The following is a 21,009-nucleotide window of genomic DNA, read 5'->3' as shown; positions in this document are numbered from 1 at the left end:
CATAAATGGATAGTTGAGATATGAGGGATTTGAACTCTGGATAATTACTTTATAGAGTTTTTGCCACCGACTTTTTTTTTTTGTTTTAGGGATTAGTCACCAAATATGATAATGAAGATGACATTCAGAGTAACATATAGATAAGGATGGATCTATTGAAATGTGCATTTCATTGAGTTTTTGAACTTTTTTAAGGGACCAATCACCAAATGTGGTAACGAATTGAAGGTTTACTTTATATTTGGTTTTTTATTGTATCATGTCACAAATGGATAGTTGAGATATGAGGAATTTGAACTCTAGATGATTACATTGAAAAGGATGAGAAGTACCAATCATTTGAGTTATAAGACTTTTGGTTGATATCATATAATATGTAATCTAATAATAATAAAAATAATATAATAAAAGTTGAGTTACACATTGTACGACATGTTTCTATATACATGGACAGTTTCATAAAATCCTCCCTTCTTCTTGTATTTTTTGTAAAAAAATAATAACAATAATAATTTTGGACAAATTTGATGCGTCTGTTATAGGTGTACCTATAACAGTGGTTTTAAAATCGCCCATATTTAGGAAAATAGAAGTACATCCTATACCAGCAATTTTAAACTACTGTAATATGTACTGTCTATGCCTGCGCTTTTAAAACCACCGATATAAGTCATTTAAGAATATAGAAATAAGCCCTATACCAACATTTTTAAAACACTGTAATAGGCCCTTCTTATACTAGCAGTTTCTGAAACGCCACTACAGGGTATTTAAGGAAATAGAAATACATCCTATACCAGTGGTTCTAAACCACTACAATAAGTGTTGCCTATGCTTGCGCTTTCAAAATTGCTGGTATAGGACATTTAAGGATATAGAAATAAGCCATATACCAACGTTTTTAAAACGTTGTAAAAGACCTTACCTACAATTAATTCTTTAAAATACCGTACAGTGCGTTTGGAAGACTCACTTTCATTAAAGGCATTTCTATAAAAAACACCAAGCCACTTATCCACCAAAAAAAAAACACAAACCCTAATACACAAATGCCATATTTCCCGATCGAAATTTCAAACTCACTCTAACTTCCACTTCTTTGCTGCAACTCCATAGACACATAGATTAGAATACCCCGTGTTCCAAACCAACAGGCATATGAAAAAAGGAAATCCAAAAGGAAGCGAGAAAAAAAAAAAAGAAAAAAAAAGAACTTTGTTAGTCTTCTGCAATAGTGAAAACTAAGAAACTTTGTTCGTCCTCTGCAACAACAAGTGATTCAGAAAATAATTCAGAAGGTAGGGATTTTTTTCCTCTTTTTTTGTTTTCTATTCAATTACCATTTGTAGGGTTTTGAAAAGGCTACCTTTTTCCTTAATTTCCAATCTATTTTTACAATTCCTTGAGTTCTGTTTGTTCAATTGTTGTATTTTTTTTTTGTAGTTTTTTGTTATGTTTGTGCTTTTTTTTTTGGATCACCCCTAAAATTTGAATTAATTTATGTTTTGTGCAGATCTATGTTTACCCTTGATTTTAATTGTGATATTTCTAACATGGATTGTTTAAAATCTGAATGCTTGGAGAATACAATCGCCTTTGTTGTTTTCCTTTTTGATATTTAATTTTATTATTATTTCTCTATTGATATTTATTTTCATCTTTTTATTTAATAGAAAGTAGGAATTGCTTTAATTTTTTTAACCCTATTTCCAATAGCCTTATAAAAGGTTGGAAATCTCCTCAAATTTTTGTTCACTATGCTTTCTAATCAATTTCACTTATTTGTGTTTGTGTTGGTTGATTTTTGAGACATTTTACTTTGTAATAGTGAGGGTTGTATAATTGCTAATTACAATTTCAAGCCAGTTTTGTATATTTAGTTTGTGGTCCCTAGCATAAAGTGTGTTTCATGTACAGTAGCTGTTGATTTTTATAATTCACAAAATTTATCATATGTGGATGCACCAACCCTTCGGTGTTAGTTTTCAAGTTTTTATTGAAAATTTAGTTTTGCAATTCAATGAACTGCTCAAATGTATTTTTTTTATTGAGATCCAGGCAGGAGTGTACCAACTATAGGTTTCACAATAGTAACTTTTTGGAATACAGTTTCTAGAATTTTGAATACTACCTAAATTTTAATGGTTGGTTTTAAACTTAATAATTACATTATAGTTTTTGGTTTTTTGTTTTCTCTCTTACCAGTTTTGTTATTTGTAAGGGGGAGTGAAATTGTGGAATTTTGAATATTTGCTCAAGGTCATTTTTTGTTTTCCATGAAGAGTTTGTTAATGACCATATTTAATTATGAGACAAATTCTTTAAGTGACGTGCATGGTTTATGTGAAGGGAGTATTTTCCTACAATTGCATTCTTCATATCTGTTTGGTTCTTTAATCTGCTTCTTCAACTGCTTTTTTTTTTTTTTTTAATTATTATTATATTTAGGGATTCCAATCATAGTATACTTTTGACAGTTTTGTTACTGTTATAAACTTTAGTATGTGTGTAACTAACTTGGTCCTATTTTTTAGTTTCTAAGTTATTTGGTCTCATTTTTATTTTCTTTTTAAAAATTTAAATATGCAGTGTAGCCTATATCCTACTTCTTTACATTTATTTTCCTCAACTTTCAATTCCAAATTTCTATAATCAAATATTTTCTTTTATCCCCTTCTGAGTCTAAATGGCCTTCTGTACTAAAAAGAAGGCAAATTCTAGTGTCTATTTACTCTTTTGAATCTATAATTTTTTTTATGTCTCTGTTTCTCCATTGCTTTATTCTTTGGGGCTTGATTAAATTTTTATTTCATTTAAAGTTTGGTTGAGTGGGCTGTTATATGAGTTGCATTACTACATAATGCTTATCAATTTAAACTTTGCTCCTGCAATATGCCTTAATGGCTATTTCTTTTTTCTTTTTTTTAAGTAGAATTACTTCATGCTTCCTGAATTTCATACGAAGAAATTTAATGACTAATTGATATTACTTGAAATTGATTTACTTAATATTAGATTTCTTCCCTTTAAAATTTGTATGATTTTTATTTTAGACTTGCTTGAATTAGTGTAGGATAATTGTGGCTATCAATACATGAGGTGAGAATAGCCAAATAGGCAGTTTGCTTAGCTATAGGTTATTTGATTAGTATGAACTTTAAGAAAATTGGAAAATTGGAATCATCACTGTAATGGATGGGCATTTGCATGGGAAATTATAGGTGAGACATCATCAATACTTCGAAGCATAATAGAAATGATTATACATGGGGGAATATTACTATAAAACTGGTAGAAGCAGATGGTAGATTAGTGTTATGCTTTATTTCAGTCTTCCTTTTTTTTACATTTTTTCTCATAAACTATTTTTAAAAATACCATTTAGAGGAAAGATGTTAGGTTCTAAGGAATTAGGAACTAATGTATTAGAACTTTATTTTGTAATGTTGGCAAACCATGATCAAAACGTTTTAGTCTTATTTAGACTTGCTCAAAGTATATGCTTTTTATGTAAAGTTGGAATCGAGTTGCTGTAGGATTTACTGTCTAAATTTGCCTGGCTCGATCGATCGAAAGTCGTGCAGATTGTTTTTTCTATAGAATTTCCAACTCAGCCCAAGCCTGTTTGACATGTTGGGTTTTATGTTTTGCCTTAAGTATAAAAGGGAAAACCCTAACCAGGTTTTAGGATGCTCCTTATGCTGTGTGTGTGAATCTTTTGTGAGATCAATAGGTGGTTGCCTTCACACATACTTAGGGTTTCCAAGATTTAAGATTATGTCAAGAACTTGGTGATCGATTTAGTTGCTGTTTCAAGAGATTAAGGATACACAAGCGGGAGTGCTTGTACTTGCTAGGAATCCACGAAAGAAGTAATCCATGGACTCGGAGCTGTCACGTTGTCGTGATAGTAAGTTTCCTACTCAAGGTAGCAATAAGATGTTAGTGGTCTAAGTCGCTATTGTGTAAACTTCAATTCTTTCATAGTGGATTTAGTTTTACCTTGAGGATAACTAAGTTAAATCCTCCCCAGGTTTTTTATCGGTTTGGTTTTCTTGGGTTATAATATTGTTGTGTTCTATATTTTTTCGCACTTGTCAATGATATGATTTATATGTGTTAACCTAGATCTGCATAATTTACCTAAGTTAATCGCTTGACTAAATAACTAGGTTAATCTGATTGTGTTTAAGGGGTCTAAAAACAAACAAAAGAAAAACAGAGTTCTCCTTCCGTTAGAGACCGAGAGGGAGATTGAAGAAGTTTGATATTTTTAATTTGATTTTGATTGTCAATTTGTCACTGCTACAATTATTGTTTCTTTATGTCTTATTGTTATTTCCTTTTATGTATGTTTTGATCTCAAATTGGATTAAAATTATAGGAATAAATAATTGTGCTACCCATGTTCTTAAAATTTTCTATTGTATATGACTAATTGTTAACAGTGTTCTATTCAATTTTTATCTATTTTAGATTAGTTTTATGACATTTTGTATGCTGTTTCTAAAATCATTTCAAATTGTAGAGTGAATATATGTGGAGTAAATTCGAAATTATTTTCTAGGATGTTTAAATTCTCATTGTAATTCTGTTTTTGAAAGATAATTTCCTCAAACGAATTTTCAAACAGAATAACAACTAAAAACATCATCTTTTAAATAACCTTTCTTAATTTTTTGAACTATTTAACTGCACCTTCTTTAAAGAACAGAATAATAATAAAAATACTACATTTACTTTTTTTATAAGAGAAATCCAAAGATGACCATGTGAATGAGAAAAAAAAAATTGTTATAAATTTTATTTCTTAAACCTTTTTGTATAATTGATACTTGCATTTGTAATTAGTATTTTGCAAAAACAGTCCTTCACTTCTTTTGTAATAAAGGCATTCTCTTTGAAGGTGTAAAAACAAAGCCTTTTGGTTGATGTGCTCATCCAAAAGTACGCATTTATAGGCTTTCAATTACTATTAAAAGTGCGACGAAAATTATTAAAATATAGCAAGATGCTAACTTCTGTTTTTTGCTTGACTTTGCGATTCATTAGATTGATTAGAAAAGCTTTGAGGAATTAAAAAGTTTTTTTTGGCTTTTGAAGTGGTGCTTCAGTTTTATTTGTGTCTACATAATTTCAAAATTGTAAAGTTGTGATTTACAACTATTTTGTGTTGGCTTTAATTCCATGCCAAATTTGATTGTAATTTTGTACAATCTTTTGTACCTTGTATTTTATGTGGGCTTTCATTGTAAGGGTTGTGTGTGAGAGAGAGTGTGAAGACTCAAGACAGTTGAAGACCAGAGAAGTTTTCGCGGGTATCTCGCGAGTAGCCTTCCCGCGAAGTGAAGCATGTGCTCAGCACATGATTGGAATGCGAAGAGTCATGACAGATGGTGACAACTGGTTTTCGCGAGTGTATCGTGGGTAAGGCCTTCCCGCGAGATACCCGTGAAACATTCTGTTTTGCCAATTTGTCATATCTAATACACCCTGTCTATACCCACACTATATATACCCACATTACTCACATATGTTGAGGAGTGTTTTTTCAGAGAGAAAACCCTAGCCACAACCTTTGAGAGTTAGAGATTGTTATACCCACAATCCTCTACACAATCAATTATGGTTTTCCTCAACTCCAACCTCTCCATTTCCAAATCCTTGAGAGGTTGATAGCCCAAACACTTACTACACCCATTCTGAGTGTAAAGTGAGGTTTTGGTGTTGCTGGGAAACATTGGAAGAAGCCATTTGTTTGGTGGATGCAATCGGGTTGAATTGCATGATCCAGAGAGCTAGAGAAGACCCTTGGCGAAGTTAGTTGATAGTAGGAGCTTGGAGGGCTTAAATACATGGGGTAGATTAGGCTTGGAGAGTCTTTTGTTATTCGTGTACTCCAACTTATTCTCTAGTAGATCGATTTACCGCTTGGAGGGTCTTTTGTTATTTGTGTACTCCAACTTATTCTCTAGTGGATCGATTTACCGCTTGGAGGGCGGCGGAGAGGTTTTTCGCCAAATTCTATGATTTCCTCTTCAATAACACATCGGCGTGTTATCTTGTGTTTGCATGAAAGTTAAAAGAGCAGGGAAGAAGAATGCAAACACAAGATAACACACCAATGTGTTATCGAAGAGGAAATTGAAGAACTTGGCAAAAAACCTCTCTGCTACCCTCCAAGCAATAAATCGGTCTAGTAGAGAATAAGTTGGAGTACACAAATAACAAAAGGTCCTCCAAGCCTAATCTACCTCATGTACTCAAGTCCTCCGAGCTCCTGCTACCAACTGACTTCGCCAAGCTTTGTTTTCTCTAACTCTCCGGATGACGCAATTCAGCCCAGTTACATCCACCAAACAAATGGCTTCTTCCAATGCTTCCTAGCAACACCAAAACCTCACTTTACACTTAGGATGGATGTTGTAAGTGTTTAGGCTATCAACCTCTCATGGATTTGGAAATGGAAAGGTAGGAGTTAAGGAAAACCATAAGGGATTGTGTAGAGAATTGTGGGTATAACAATCTCTCACTCTCAAGGGTAGTGGCTAGGTTTTTTTCTCTCAAAAGCACTCCTCAACATATGTGGGTAATGTGGGTATATATAGTGTGGATAGAGACCTGGTGCATCACATATGACAAATTGGCAAAATAGAATGTTTTACGGGTATCTCACAGGAAAGCCTTACCCGCGAGACAATCATGAAAACCAGTGGTCACCATCTATGATGACTTTTCACATTCCAGTCATGCACATGCTTCACTTCGCGGGAAGGCTTCTCGCGAGCTACTCGCGAAAACTTCTTTGGTCTTTAATTTGCCTTACGTCTTCACACTCTCTCTCACACACAACTCTTACAATGAAATCTCACATAAAATACAGGGTACAAAAGATTGAACAAAATTACAATCAAATTTGGCACGGAATTAAAGCCAACACAAAATAGTTGTAAATCACAATTTTACAATATCCATTTGGAATAGCTTTTAACTTTCAACTTTAAGCTTTTTAACTATTTTAAAATTTCTAATTTCTAATTTCTAATTTCTAATACATTAAGGTAGAAGTTAAAAGTCGATTGTGGAAAGATAGGTTTTAGGAATTTCTTTTGTTAGTTTGGATTTTTTTTTTTTTTTTTTTTTTTTTTTTTGTGAGAAGAAGTTTGGATGACATTTAAAGATTAAAAATCACAAAAATTACATTCAATAAGGCCATTGCATATTCCCAAATTAGACAATTGCCAAATACACATAAATCTCAGGAGGATTCTGGCCTTTTGCCCTTTTTGCGAAACATATTTGGCATAATGCCCCTGTTTCAAAACTATATAGGTGCGTGCCCCTGTTTTGAAACTCGATCTCCGTAAAGGCGAGTTACTTAAGTAACTCGATTATGAAGAAACCGAGTTGTAGCCAGGTTCTTGCCACGCTGGTGTTCCAACTTGGCTTTTGGGCAATAAAATATTCCCGCGTTACTGTTTGGAACTCGTCAATGGGGAAAACGAGTTATATGCGGAATATGAACCAGTTTTTGAATGTAACGTCTCTAAAACTGTTTGTCTTCCTTCCTCTGCAGTCTACAGTCTCTCTCCCTTCCTCAGTCCGATCAGTAGCCACCGCCAGTCTGTTCAGTAGCCACCATCAATAGCCACCGTCAGATTCTCCTATTTCTACCCGCACCCAAACCAAACCGTTCAGTAGACCTTTTCCGAAGTTAAATCGAAACCCATACCCATACCCACACTTTTTCAATCTCAGCACGGCCGAAGCTCAACCCAATCTGTCTTCGGAGTTAAAGGATTACAAACGTATTAAGGTAATTTGTAAATGCTGAGTTCAAATTTTAATTTTTTCCCTTTGCATGTAATCTGATTTGAGTGTCGCTTCCTAAGTTTTTCACTGTTAGATTGTTGTCTATCTGTATTCATAATTATTGTTGCTGTTTTAGCTTTGTTGGGTTTGGTTTTGAAGTGGGTTTGGTTTTGAAGTGTTTTATGACGCACATCTAGGGCAGAAATTCATGTAAAATACAGTTAACATGACAACGGTGTTCATTGTTAGGGGAAATTGGTTTGTAATTCATATAGTTTGAAAGTGTATCAAATCAATCTCTATTTTTTCCAGAAATTATGTCACAAGTTATGTCATGATTTTGAATTAGGGAAAATTTCTTTTTAATTCAATGCTGAATGATGTTGAATTGGGAAGCTATTGGTTTTACAAGCTTCAAAGTTACTGGCTTTTACAAGCTTCCACTCTGTTTAGTTTTTATTATAATAGATATAATGTGTGTATAATGGATATGCATGCATATATGTACACACAGACCATGGACATCCTAAAACCTTTGCTGCCATTTACTCTGCTTAGGGCTCTAACTGTGCCATATTGTTTTTATTCAACATCTAAGTTTTGGTTTGTAATTTTTTTTGTTTCATGTCATTATCCTTGTAATATCATACGGGAACATATAAACCTACTTACCACCTCAGTTGAAAGTCACTTACATTTTGTGTACAGATGCATAATTGATTGTCTTAAGAGACTAGAATTGTCTTAGAAGTTCTTAAAGAATTTTTTTTGTTTTTTTTTTTTTTTGGTTATTAGTATTCCTAGCCTTTGTAAGAAAGGATTTAGAAGTAGCCTATATAATGAACATTCCAACTTTTTTCAATCGCAATTGCTATCTCGTACCTAAATGTGAGTGCTTAGGAAAGCCTAGGCCTAGGTGTGCTTGGCCAATGTTTTATCTTTGTTTATTTGATGTTCTTTTTATTGTTTAAATACCAAACAGCCATCAACACAATCAATATGTTATCAAGAATCTAGTTTAGTGTTGAAATTCCTAAAAAGGCTACATCAAATTTGGTATTAAAGCCCGTTTAAGCTCCTGTCTTGTGTCAGATTAGCAGCTTCTGTGGGTTATGTTTGGTGACTAAGTACATCGAATTATTATTATTATCATCTATTACATTTGGGGTTGAAAAGGGAACTTAGTGGCCTTAGTGGCCTTTTAGGGTCACCCAATCCTTTCATAATAGGTTGGGTTAGGTTAGGGAGCATTGAGATTTGTGGTGGCTTTTGGGAATGGAAATAGTACATCCTCTAGGGTGCTTCTGACGGACCTAGGGCTTTGTTTATTTATTTATTTTTTTGGTGGTTTGGCCTACTATACTTATTTCCCTAGGGTATTGATTTCTGTGTGTCGGAATTAATTTTTGACTCTATAAAGTGTAGGGTTTTGAATGGGGTTTGATATGTAATTTAATTAATGGAAAAAAATGGAATATGAATTGCCACTAGGCTTTTGATGCAGATGGAAAATTGCAATAAAGAAACAAAAGTAGGAATTAAATTGAGATTTTGAGAGAGAGAGAGGTCATGTAGGTTGGCAGTGATAGTGGGGCAGGGTGGGTTGGTTGCTGTGGGGGGATGGGGGTGGTCAATGGATTGGGAATGAAAAACAGCAAAAATAATTACAAAAAAAATGTTCACTGTGGGTTATCTTGGCTACAACTGGTGGATTGCTGGTCTAATCTTTTGTGTTGGAAGAGCTTTATTGGTCGACTTGTGCAATGGTTTCTCTTGTGGTTTGGAGTGGTTAGCTTAGGGAAGGGAGTTGGCTACTTACTCGAGGGTTGGAGGTGTTCTGTTGTGCTCTCTAAAAATGTTTTATGTGTTTTAAGGCCAGGCCTAAAACCTTTTAGGCCTCTCTTAATTGTGTTTTCCCACCCAACCTAAAATATTTTCAGGAAAACTAGGATTCACCTGCACGAAACACATAAAAACAATGAAAACATTTTTGGAAAGCGACAATCTTTTGCGTTACTGTCAACATATTAGGCTTCACGAACTATTCCTTGTTTATATTTTAGTGTTTTACTTTAACTCTTCCTTGATATGATAAATCGATTGAAAATCAGTGTATATAGATGCATGATGTATAATTCAGTTTAGCAATTATATGTTTTCAATTTTCTGTCAAATCTGTCTTTCACTCTGTCTCTCTGTATTTGTTTCTGTGAGTTTGTTGTAGAACATTCAATTACTTGCCTGTGTTTACTTGCAAAAGCCAAGCTTTTCTTCACTATTACTTGCCTGTGTTTACGTGTCTAACATGATTGCATGCGTGTCAGATATGCAGCAAGTGGGAAATGTGGATCCTGGACCGACGGTTGGTACACAGTTGACGCGGCAGCCGGTTCATCGATCCACGCTACTTTGGGAGACGCCAGCCGGTCAGGTGTGTAGTTGTACTGAACTTTTGACATGTCAAAATCATTTAATTTTATTTCTGTACGGTTCTTTGATTCTTTGCAAATAGACGTTGGACATGGTAGAATGTTTTGGTTTACGCAGAATTGTATTTAATCCAAAGAGAAAATGGCATGAAACATAAATAATCAAGAACATTGTATGGAGCAGAAATGTTCAAAGTCAGTACATGTCATTTAGAAGCTATAGTAATCAATAAGAAATTGAATCCGCTACTATTCTTTTTTCCAAACATGCGCACACAATTACGCGTGGCTACACATAAGACAACTAACGACCTTGATTCCTAATTCCCTACTCCATTTGACATAGTGAGGCACTTTGTTCATTCATTTCAAAACATGATGCCCATCACCTTAGTGCTAATTTTAAACAATGTTATTCATGTTGAATTTGATCCTATCTGCTATTGAGGTAGAGCGAATAAGCAATTAACATTGTAACTAACGTTTTGCAAAATGTTCGGGACTAACTAGTTAGCCTACTGTTTCTTGCATATTATTATTATGTAGCATTGTTATAGTTATTTCGTGTGCACTATCCTAAGACAATGCTCTTTCGTGTGCAGGTAGTGCTAGGCATGTTAAACTGCAGACGCCGAAGTTGCAAGTTACCCGAGCATGGGCTTGACCCACGGATTGCTCGGTACATAAATGAGGCGGGTTTTGAAGGGTTATTCAAGGTTCCAAACTTGGAAGTGGATCATGTGTTGATCACAGCTCTAGTTGAGCGATGGCGTCCGGAGACGCACACATTCCACCTACCGCATGGAGAGATGAGCATCACCTTACAAGATATTGAGGTGATGCTAGGGGTTCCTGTTGATGGGTTGCCAATTACTGGGGCTGTGAAGATGGAGTGGCCTACATTGTGTCTTGAGTTATTGGGTCATTGTCCACCAGACTCGATACCGCATCCCCATGAGAACACCTCTATCCTTGCTAGGGCGAGGCTCAGATTCACGTGGCTGGATGCACTATTTAGTGGTCCCCTAGCTGTGGATGCTACTGATGAGGTAGTGCAGCAACATGCGCGCTATCACATACTCGATCGGTTGGGGACGATTTTGTTTATGGATAAGTCGGCAGACCGGGTGTCGGTGCTGCCTCTACAGTTCCTAAACCCAATCAGCAACGCGAAGAGGTACAGTTGGGGTAGTGGGGCATTAGCCTGGTTGTACAGGCACTTATGCAAGGCATCGGAGTCGAAGGCGAAGCAGATTGGAGGAGCAGTAATGTTGGTGCAGCTGTGGGCGTATTCGAGGTTCCCACTGATATGCCCTGTTATGAGGTTGCCACTACCGCCAGTGGAGGCAGGTCCCTTTGCCAATCGGTATGTTATTTGAGTAGTTTGATACAATTGTCAAGTACTATTATTTTTTTTCAATAAATGTTTGGTATGATTTGTGGTGCCTACATATATTTGTAAGACTGTCTTGCTTTTATGATTAAAGCATGCTATTTTGCGAAAGACAAATTTCTTCACCTTATGTCAATCATTATATTTGCATGATTATTATTTTGGTTAGTCTGATTCCAATTTAAATTCCAATATCTTACTGCATTTAGTTAATATTAGAAATGCTAAAATGTATTGGCAATGCTAAAGCATTGCTGTTTTGGCCAATGTCCTTTTCTGCCTGGTAGTAGTTTTGAATTTGCAAGATAATTAGGGCCATAACCTAGCCAAGAGCCTTGTAGTTTAATTGGCACCTCCTAGTGTTTTTGACGTAGACATGCAGGGTTCAAATCCCCCACTCCAACTATCAAATTATGAAAAAATAAAAAATAGAATCAGGGCCATAACTTAACTTTACCCTATGCTTAACTATTTTTATATGGTAAGACAAATAAGTATATATTACATGTATATAACACCTCTAATACAGAAGAAGAAAGAAGAGATTAAATCATATACTTTCAACAAATCCCCAAGTCAAGAATCTCTCGATCTTTAGATCTTTCTAATTTTTAGTAAAATAAGTGGTGGAAACCCATAATGACTTGTGTTCGATATCATAGATAACCTTGGGTTTTCACTTCTCAGATGGTTTGGGTTTAATATTCCTCCTTCAAATTTCAATCTAATGTGTTTTTGATAATTGTGTTTAGAAATGAAGTATTGGTTTTTTGGTTTTCAAAAATCATTCATCATAGAATATACATAAATTGATATATGAGATGTAAATGAGTCAAGAGCTCCTTGGCACTAATTGTAGGACTTGGCTAACCAATATGCATCACGGTGGGTTAGTAAGAGCTTAGAAATTAATTTAAATCCTCTTAGCTTTTCCATCGATGATTCTTATTCTTGGAATTCCTTTATCGATGTCTCTAGATTGGGTGGTAGAATATTTTTCTGCCGTATGTCATTGTTGTTTAGTCTAAGGTTAAAGACCTCATGAATTATTTGGTATCACTTTTGATGTGTAGCATAAACATTTTATGTGGATTGGTAGTTGCATACATTGCCTGGTAAATGGGATCAGCAAGATAATGGAAGTTCTGGTAAGTTTGAGAGTCTTGGATTTTTTTGGGGTTGATGGTAACTTTGATATGTTAATGAAGCTATAGGCCTATTTCAAATCAAAATTGCCTCTATTAGCTTAGGGACTGGCCTCTTGTCCTAAAAGGGTCCATGGTCATGAGATGCTTACTAATGCCATAGGTTCAATCTGCCTTTTGTAGCTTCTAATGCAGCATTTGAGGAGACAACTGCAAATAGATTTTAAACTTTGGTAGAATGAATTCAGTCCAAATAAATTTTTTTGACTACATTATTTTGAGAAATAAATTTTGGTATCATGCTAAAACACTTACTAGAAAGTAAATATACTAAATGAAATTATGTACGGTTATGTCATTGGAGAATTTATATTTTGTCAATAAATAATATAAAATATTATTCAATATGACAATTTCTCCAATTTCTCTATAATGATCCACAATTTCTATAATTGCTCTACTACCCGGTGAAGGACAAATACCAGACCAACCCCAACCAAATTATCCAAATCCCAACTTTATCCACCACCGTGAACGACCCATATTCCCTAATCACAAGTTGGTTTTGTGATTGTGGGGTTCCATTGTCGAATGAAAATGTTACAAACGAAAAGGGTAAAGAAAATTCAAGAAATTGAAAATACATTCACATGGAGTTAGTCACCATTTCTATCTAGTTTCCAATATGCTGTCTTCTATCCAAAGCTGAACCCATTGAGAATACAGTAAATCAAACAGGGCAGGGAGACAATAATTCCCAATCCTGCAATTGCCTAACATAGAAGGGTACTAATGCACTACTTTACCCCTAACATCCAAATAATCACTAACCCTAGCATGTTTGTTAGCTGCAATTTGGAAAGGATCATAAACTAACGTAAGCTAACCAATTAAAAGACTTGTTCCCACACCATGCATCAAGCCATATACCCTCACCCTCATGCCATCCCCAATTTTAAATCTAATAAATTTATAGGACTCCCAAAACCTGCTCTTATTCCTTTCCACAGTCCCACTCCGTGTGGAAATTCTACTCCGTCTGTAGTCCACTGGGAATCTTGCTCATATTTAATTCTCAGAAGGCATCTCCACAATTGGTCATTTCCCTGAGTAAAACACCGTATTCACTTATCCAACATTGCAAAGTTGAAGGAGCTTAAATTTTTGAAGCAGACCAGAGCGGCCAGTGTGACGAGTTGATTAGTTTTGGTTTTGAGCAGTTTGATTAGTTTTGGCCCCTTTTTTAATTACTAAATTTTTTTATTCTCTTACAAAAGAAAACCTTGTATATTATTTTTTTGATAAGTAACAATCTAATGAAAACAAATATATATATATATATATATATAAAAATAAATAACCCTTATATGTTAGGTTTACACATAAGCTAGCCCAACATTAAAAACTAAAGAATGTCAGGCCCTTGCAAAAACTAAACAATGTATTCATGTTTGAAATTCTTGATGTAGAGGTATTTATTGAGGAGGAAGTATAGTATCCCCTTTCATTTCAATATGGGACTTTCAATAAGTCTTTCTTAGAAAACTGTTTTGTCCCTCATTGATTTTGACTTGTTTTTATTTGTATTTTTTTAAACTGGTAAGTTATAGGTGCACCCAATGGGAATCCAAGATTGAAAAAAGGAGCCACTCTTTTTCTGTCTTTCATTCTAGAGAAGAAAAGTTCCAAAGTTAGCATGATATTTTTTATTTTTTATTTTTTTGATATATAACGTTAGAACTTTTTATTAAAGAATAGCCAACCCAAGTACACTGAAAATGTACTACAGTGGCATGAATATTTGCATGATAATTATTTGGAATATATTATTTGCATGATAACTAATGAGCATTGTTTGAAATTATATGTTTACTAGATGGAAGGGGCCGAAGAGCACGACAGAGCATGCGACACATGTGCTAGTTGCGTATCGTGCGTCACTGTCGAGTATACGGGCACACCAGGTATTCTACCGCTTCATGTCACAAGGATATAATTCTCTATTTTATTTTGGTTTTGACTTTCTAGGGTTGTCAACTACTGCATGTGTATAGTTAATAATGTAACTTTGGTCGATTAGACCATAGATATACAAGGCATTAGTTACAAATTATATTTGAAGGTGGGAAATCACTATAAAGTACCTTCATTAGTAATTTTACACTAATTTGATTCCACATATATTTAGCTGTGTACGCTTCAATTTTCTTCCTCGGTTTTAGCTACTGCAACCAGTAGTATCCGGGTGCATCTAACCATGTCAAATCCAATAAGAGGGGGAAATAGAATAAGAGGGGGAAATAGGTCAAGAATGTCTTACGATTTTTAGTGAAGTGGTTCTTCAATGGTCTTATACATGTGTGCTCACATTGAGGATTGACACAAATAAGTACGTATTTCACTTGTTAAGAAAAAGTGTCGGCACACCCAAATATGCTTTAACATATGATCATTTGCTACTAATTAAACAGCTGCATCCTGAATTAGCTAGACTTTGTGAAACAATTAAAAGTTTGAATGCTACTGCAACTCTAGGCTTATGTCGACACTGCCTCAACAAGTCAAACATGGTGGTCAAGTTGCAGAACCTTGACTTCATAGAAAGGAAAATGAGTCAGAACAAAAAGCAAGTAAAATTCATCAAGAACAAGACAGGATAGCTGTATAGTTAGCCTAACAACTTCGAAACTTTTGCTCATCAGAAACCAAACACCCTCTACCCATGTCTTGTGAACCAACAGAAAAGAAATTTTTTTGGATAGGATGACTCTGCTAAAAGCATCAATCAGAGAGCAGTGAGCAGTGCTCCTTTTCTAGTTGTCACGAGAATAGCATTAGCTTGATTCGTCAGCAACCTCCAAACATATTACTGAAATACAGTTAATCAGTCAAGAAGTGGCTTCAATAATACACAATTTGATTCTTTGATGAGGTCATGACATAATCTAGTGGGGCAATGGATCATAAAGTCTCAACATTAGGTCCTTCTGAAAAGTACATTTGGGTGCAGCTAAGAAAGCATGGGAAGAGAAAAAGAAAAAGTGATTCTGATCTAACTATTTATTAGTATATATATTTATATCTAGTCATATCCTTAATTTGGTAACCAGAATCTTCTTAACTGCCAATCTTAATTAAGCTTCTAAAGACAACTTAATTTCTCACCTCCTAACCACTGGTGTTTTCTTCCTTCCACCAGCAATTGTTGCTAATATAACTTCAAAAAGAAGTTAAGACCACCCTTTTCATTTGTTCAATGCTTGTGGTTTCAACAAGATCAATCTGTTCTAGTCCTTTTTAATCCTTTTTCCTTTTACAAAAACAACAATCAAGCATTAGTTTCAAAATTTTTGGGTCGGTTCTAGATATACTCAACAAATTAGTCAGGTCGACCATATGAACTCTTTTTTGCTGGTCATTTTATTGAATCGAAATCATACTATTTGTTACCTTACTTCCTTAATGGACATATCAAAGTTTACAACTTCTATTAATGTCATTTTTGTCTTCCTCTATCTTTTTTTACTTCCCAACTTCAAACAAGTCACTTGTTGTAATTAGTGCATTAATCATTTTCCTCTAAAATAATCAAAGTATCTCAAACGACATCCTCTCATATTTAAATTCAAGAAAATTTCTCATGTTATTATGTGTGCAGATTTTGAATGATGTCCTTACTAGCTAGCTTTAAACCACAGTTTTATATGATCAAAATCTTCAAAAAGGTGTAAGGAAAAATATAGTATCTCAAAAAATGAGTGCAGTTTGTTCTATAGGAAATCTAGATAACTGTGTATTTGCTATCCACAGCAAAAGTTGGATGTCATTGATAGAAATTTACAACCTTGACGGGTAACATAACATAATCACTGTGGTGAGTTCATATGGACTCACAACATCAGCAGAATCTAATTCATGATAAACTGTACTCCGACCTATGACCAATTTCATCATGGATACCTTGTCTTTTATCTTTTATTTGGTTACAATCATATAAATGCAAGAACCATCAATTCTTTCATAAAGTTGAAGTGCATGATAAAGATGTAGGACACACTAGCTGAGTTATCAAAGTAGTCATCATGACAAGTACAACTAATTTGTCTTTTTTCACGTTGTCCACATATGATCGTCGAGTGATACTGTTTGTTCTAATTGAAGTGCAAAGAATAATATGTTAACTCATAAATCCAACACTATAAGAAATTCTTGGAGAAGAATTACGTTTAATTTTGATTGTGAATCAATGTCTGAGAGTCTAAATTATATATCAGGATTTTCTCAAGTCACCTTCACTTTATCCGACAAACAAACCTTTGCCAAAGTCAGAGATAATTAGTGGGGAACCACATTCATGCATATCATGATTCATGACCATAAATATAAAATTATTGGAAATTCAATGATACATAAAAAGTAAGCATGCATGCTATAATTGTAGACATATTACTGATGCCAAGTTATAGCTCGAGCCAATAAAGGAATACGTATACAGATAAGAAAATGTTTTGGCAACAGAGTTTTCCATAAAGTGTAAAAACATTGATGATGACCTTTGTTGAGACAATAAGCTGTGTAAAGACCCTTTATCATATAAGTTACCGGGCATGTACACACATAAAACTGTAAATATACTATTACGCAATCAGGGGAAGAAGAAGATGTAGAACCAAATCTGTTTTGAAATTCCTTTTCTAAACAAGTTTTTTGAAATACATCATGGAAATATTAATGCATTATCAGAACTCTCAATTTCAATTCAAACACTACTACAGTTTCCTCGCAACTTGTTATGAAACAGAAAATATACATGCAATATAAATCATAGGAAAGAAAATAATTATATAATTACAGAATAAACATTCTTCACCAAGAGGAAGGAAAGCATAGGCAGATGAACGAAAAGAGTAATCAAACCTTAGAAATGGTTGGAATTCGTTCTGCATAGCATAAACCAGGAGCAGTTAAATTCTAAGTTTCCTTGCAACATCAATGCTAGGAAAACAAATAAATTATACAATTAAACAATGTAATTTTTTCACAACAGCGAACGAAAGCATAGGCAGATGAAAGGAAGAAGTAATCAAACCTTAGGAAGCATAAACCAGGACCATTAAAATTATCAGTTTCCTTACAACTTGTTATGAAACGGAAAATAAACATACAACATCAATCATAGAAAAACAATCAAATTATATAATTAGACAACAAAATTTTTTGACAAAAAGGAACAAAAGTTTAGGCATATTAAAGAAATGAGTAATCAAACCTTAGGAATGGTTGGAATTGGTTTTGCAGAGCATAAACCAAGACCATTAAAGTTGTAAAGAAAAGTAAAATCGGAATAGATGGAGAACCTCTTCCTATATAAGATACATAAATAGCATTCATTGAAAAATAGGGGAGCTGTATGTTAAGGTGGCTTAATCAGTGTGGTAACTGCGACCATGCACCGTTAGTTGAGTAGGAGAGGAACAATCTTGGGTTTTGATTATTGTAGAAGGAGAGGTGAACCTGAAAATACACGGGTGTGGGGGAAAAAAAGTTAATAAAAAAGGAGCACTGTGGAAATTCACCTAACTTCTATCAGCAATAGTAGCGTAATTACAATTGATCCCAGTTAAATTTAGATAGATGGAGGAAAATTAGACACCAATTTCATATTTAAATTGGTGGTCCCCACAAGAATCTAGACACATGACATTGGTAACAGTTATGACCCTCTTCATACAGTGTTTTTCTAGCCTGTATTGACATGACAAGCTCTACTAAATTTTGATTGTAATGCTTGAACCATGAAATAAGGTTATAAATGCACCACAATAATGACTTTCTTTCTACTCCCACTAAATTCCTAGATTGAGTAAACTATGAGTCGCAGCGTCTCAATGTCAAATCGTAAAATGCGAAACAAGTTTGGATCTACTTCAACATATGGATCATCAGAAGCTCCAGCAGATCAACAACTACAAACATACACAGACCACTATGGAGGGAAATGGGTCGGAAAGAAGAGGGATTTCATTAATATGCCAATATACACGTACGAGAGTCTTGGAAGCGTCGGACACATCATGGTCGGCAAACCCACAAAATTAAGTACAGATACAACCGTAATAGAGTTCACCGTAGCAAAACCACCATGGTCAACCCTATACGAGAAGAGCTGTGAGTTGGAGGTGTATTGTTGATGGCACGGGTTACGAGTTCCTAAGGCACGCTCAGCCGAGTTACCTAGAGATGAACCTGCCAACATACTTGCGCGTCTTGAACAAGAGAACAATCAAATGCAAAGGCGACTAGACCGTTTTCACGCAATCCAAAAAGCTAGGAAGCATCTAAAGGGGAAGGCGCAAGAGCGAGCCATGAAGTCTATTAATGAAATTACTGCGTTAGATGATGAAAGAGATATTTCAGACTTCTCAGATTCAAGCAATGATGACTTCCAGAAATTTCTACCAACAAACATTAGACGTTGTTGTTAATGTCTACACATTTTGTGCAATACAAAATGTTGTTCTTAACGTCTGACAAATGATGATTATGTACGTTCAACTTTTGCATTACTAAAGAGAAACTGTTCATTAGTTTTCGCTAAGTTTAAATGAAATCAGTTTATCATTTTTTACCTGCTGTTCTTTGTTGCTACATATGAAAATTTAAACTGAAAATTTCATACATTCTACAATACAGACTCTTCCAAACCACACACACCAACCACTCTTTGACAGAAAAACCATATGGTTCCTAAAGTAAGGACTCGCCGAAGTAGAGTGGGGCCCAACTGAGACCATCACCGGCGAGGTGTAAAAACACACATTTGTTCAAGATAATACTCCCTTCCAACATACATTCTGTGAAACTGGTACTGTATTACATTGTTCTGTTTGTATGTTGCAATGTTTTCAATGGATTAGCTAAGTGTATATGAAATCGTAATTCATTCTTTCCCTGTTGTTCTTTGTTGCTACATATGATTCTTGTGCTTTGGTTGGAAAATGTCCTCTGCTTAGATATGTTGATGTTTCCAATATTCTCTTTGTGTAAATTGGAATGTTACCCACATAACACTCATCACCCAACTTAGATTTATTGCACATTACTTGTAGGAAAATTTAATAGATCCAATACATACAGACTCATCCAAACCACACATACTAACCACACATATGATTCAATAATACAAATAATTCATATATATGACACCATCAATTGCTGTATCATATACCCGAATCCGTGTATCTTAGTTCTGCTACTGTCCTACTTTATATAAATACATTACATACAGACTCATCCAAACCAGGCCAACCACTCATTCTGTCTTCCTCTTTATGTAGAAGAAAGTTTTTTGTTACTTTCGTAACAAACTTTAGTCTGGCTTCATGTTTTATGGGCAAATCAGCTAAGGGATATGTTTCTATCATCTTCATATAAATCTATTATTTCTAGCTGATGATCTTCCAATTTACAGTTGTTATTGAGTGGATATTGAATCTCAGTGGTAGTCTTATCAAATATAAGAACATGGAAGCTTGATTTTCCGTCACATCTGAAAACTAGAAAATAAACATAACAGATAGAATGGTATTCAACGAAATCCTGCCAACCATTACAAAACCAAATGTTGTTATCAACTTTCTTCAATCCCACTTGCCAAATACCACCATAGGGAACAGTGAGTGTAGCTACCATGGATAGCTCAGCACTGTTGAACCCTGACCACAAGTACCCATCCACACTCACGTGAAAATACAGAGCATCCCTTCAAAGTTTATGCATTAATTTTGGGGGTGAGCTGTCCACCATTTCTACTTATACACTTTGCAGTGCTGCATGTGCTGCTCAACAGTGCGTCACACTGTTGAACCCTGTCCAGTCATATCACTTACACGCACATGCGCACACAGATATGCATCCTTTCGCAATGCACCGTTTTCAAGGATGCAGAGCATTCCTGAAAAGTTTATGATACATTTAACACAGCTCGACACTGTCTCGTCAAGTCATGTCAGACAAGGCACAGGAATGCTGAATAGTCTTCACGTGAACCCTATCCAGTCATATCACCTACACGCTCGTCAATACACAAATATGCAGATTTTTACAATGCACTGTTTTCAATGATGCAGAGCATCCTTGAAAAGTTTATGAAACATTTAATGCAACTCGGCACTGTCTCGTCAAGTCATGTCAGATGAAGCATAGGAATGCTGAATAGTCTTCACGTGAA

General features: G+C 34.8%; 1 protein-coding gene across 1 annotated transcript; it reads left to right on the top strand.

Moving 5' to 3' along the window:
- Positions 1-10,117: 10,117 nt before the first annotated feature.
- On the top strand, positions 10,118-15,439 carry LOC115951523 (serine/threonine-protein phosphatase 7 long form homolog). The gene is made up of 4 exons (XM_031068705.1): positions 10,118-10,243; positions 10,844-11,607; positions 14,656-14,743; positions 15,251-15,439. The coding sequence occupies exons 1-4, from the start codon at positions 10,118-10,120 to the stop codon at positions 15,437-15,439; spliced, it is 1,167 nt and encodes a 388-aa protein (XP_030924565.1).
- Positions 15,440-21,009: the final 5,570 nt, after the last annotated feature.

The sequence above is a fragment of the Quercus lobata genome, chromosome 7, assembly GCF_001633185.2.
Source record: "Quercus lobata isolate SW786 chromosome 7, ValleyOak3.0 Primary Assembly, whole genome shotgun sequence".
Lineage (NCBI taxonomy): Eukaryota > Viridiplantae > Streptophyta > Magnoliopsida > Fagales > Fagaceae > Quercus > Quercus lobata.
This window is presented reverse-complemented; position numbering and strand designations above follow the sequence as displayed.

What these genes read in the sequence shown, in the direction of transcription:
- LOC115951523 (XM_031068705.1), top strand. Translation starts at nt 10,118, where the DNA reads ATGATTGCATGCGTGTCAGATATGCAGCAAGTGGGAAATGTGGATCCT. An exon ending in GGGAGACGCCAGCCGGTCAG is followed by an intron (nt 10,244 to 10,843) that starts GTGTGTAGTTGT and finishes TTTCGTGTGCAG; the next exon opens with GTAGTGCTAGGCATGTTAAA. An exon ending in CGAGTATACGGGCACACCAG is followed by an intron (nt 14,744 to 15,250) that starts GTATTCTACCGC and finishes CTAATTAAACAG; the next exon opens with CTGCATCCTGAATTAGCTAG.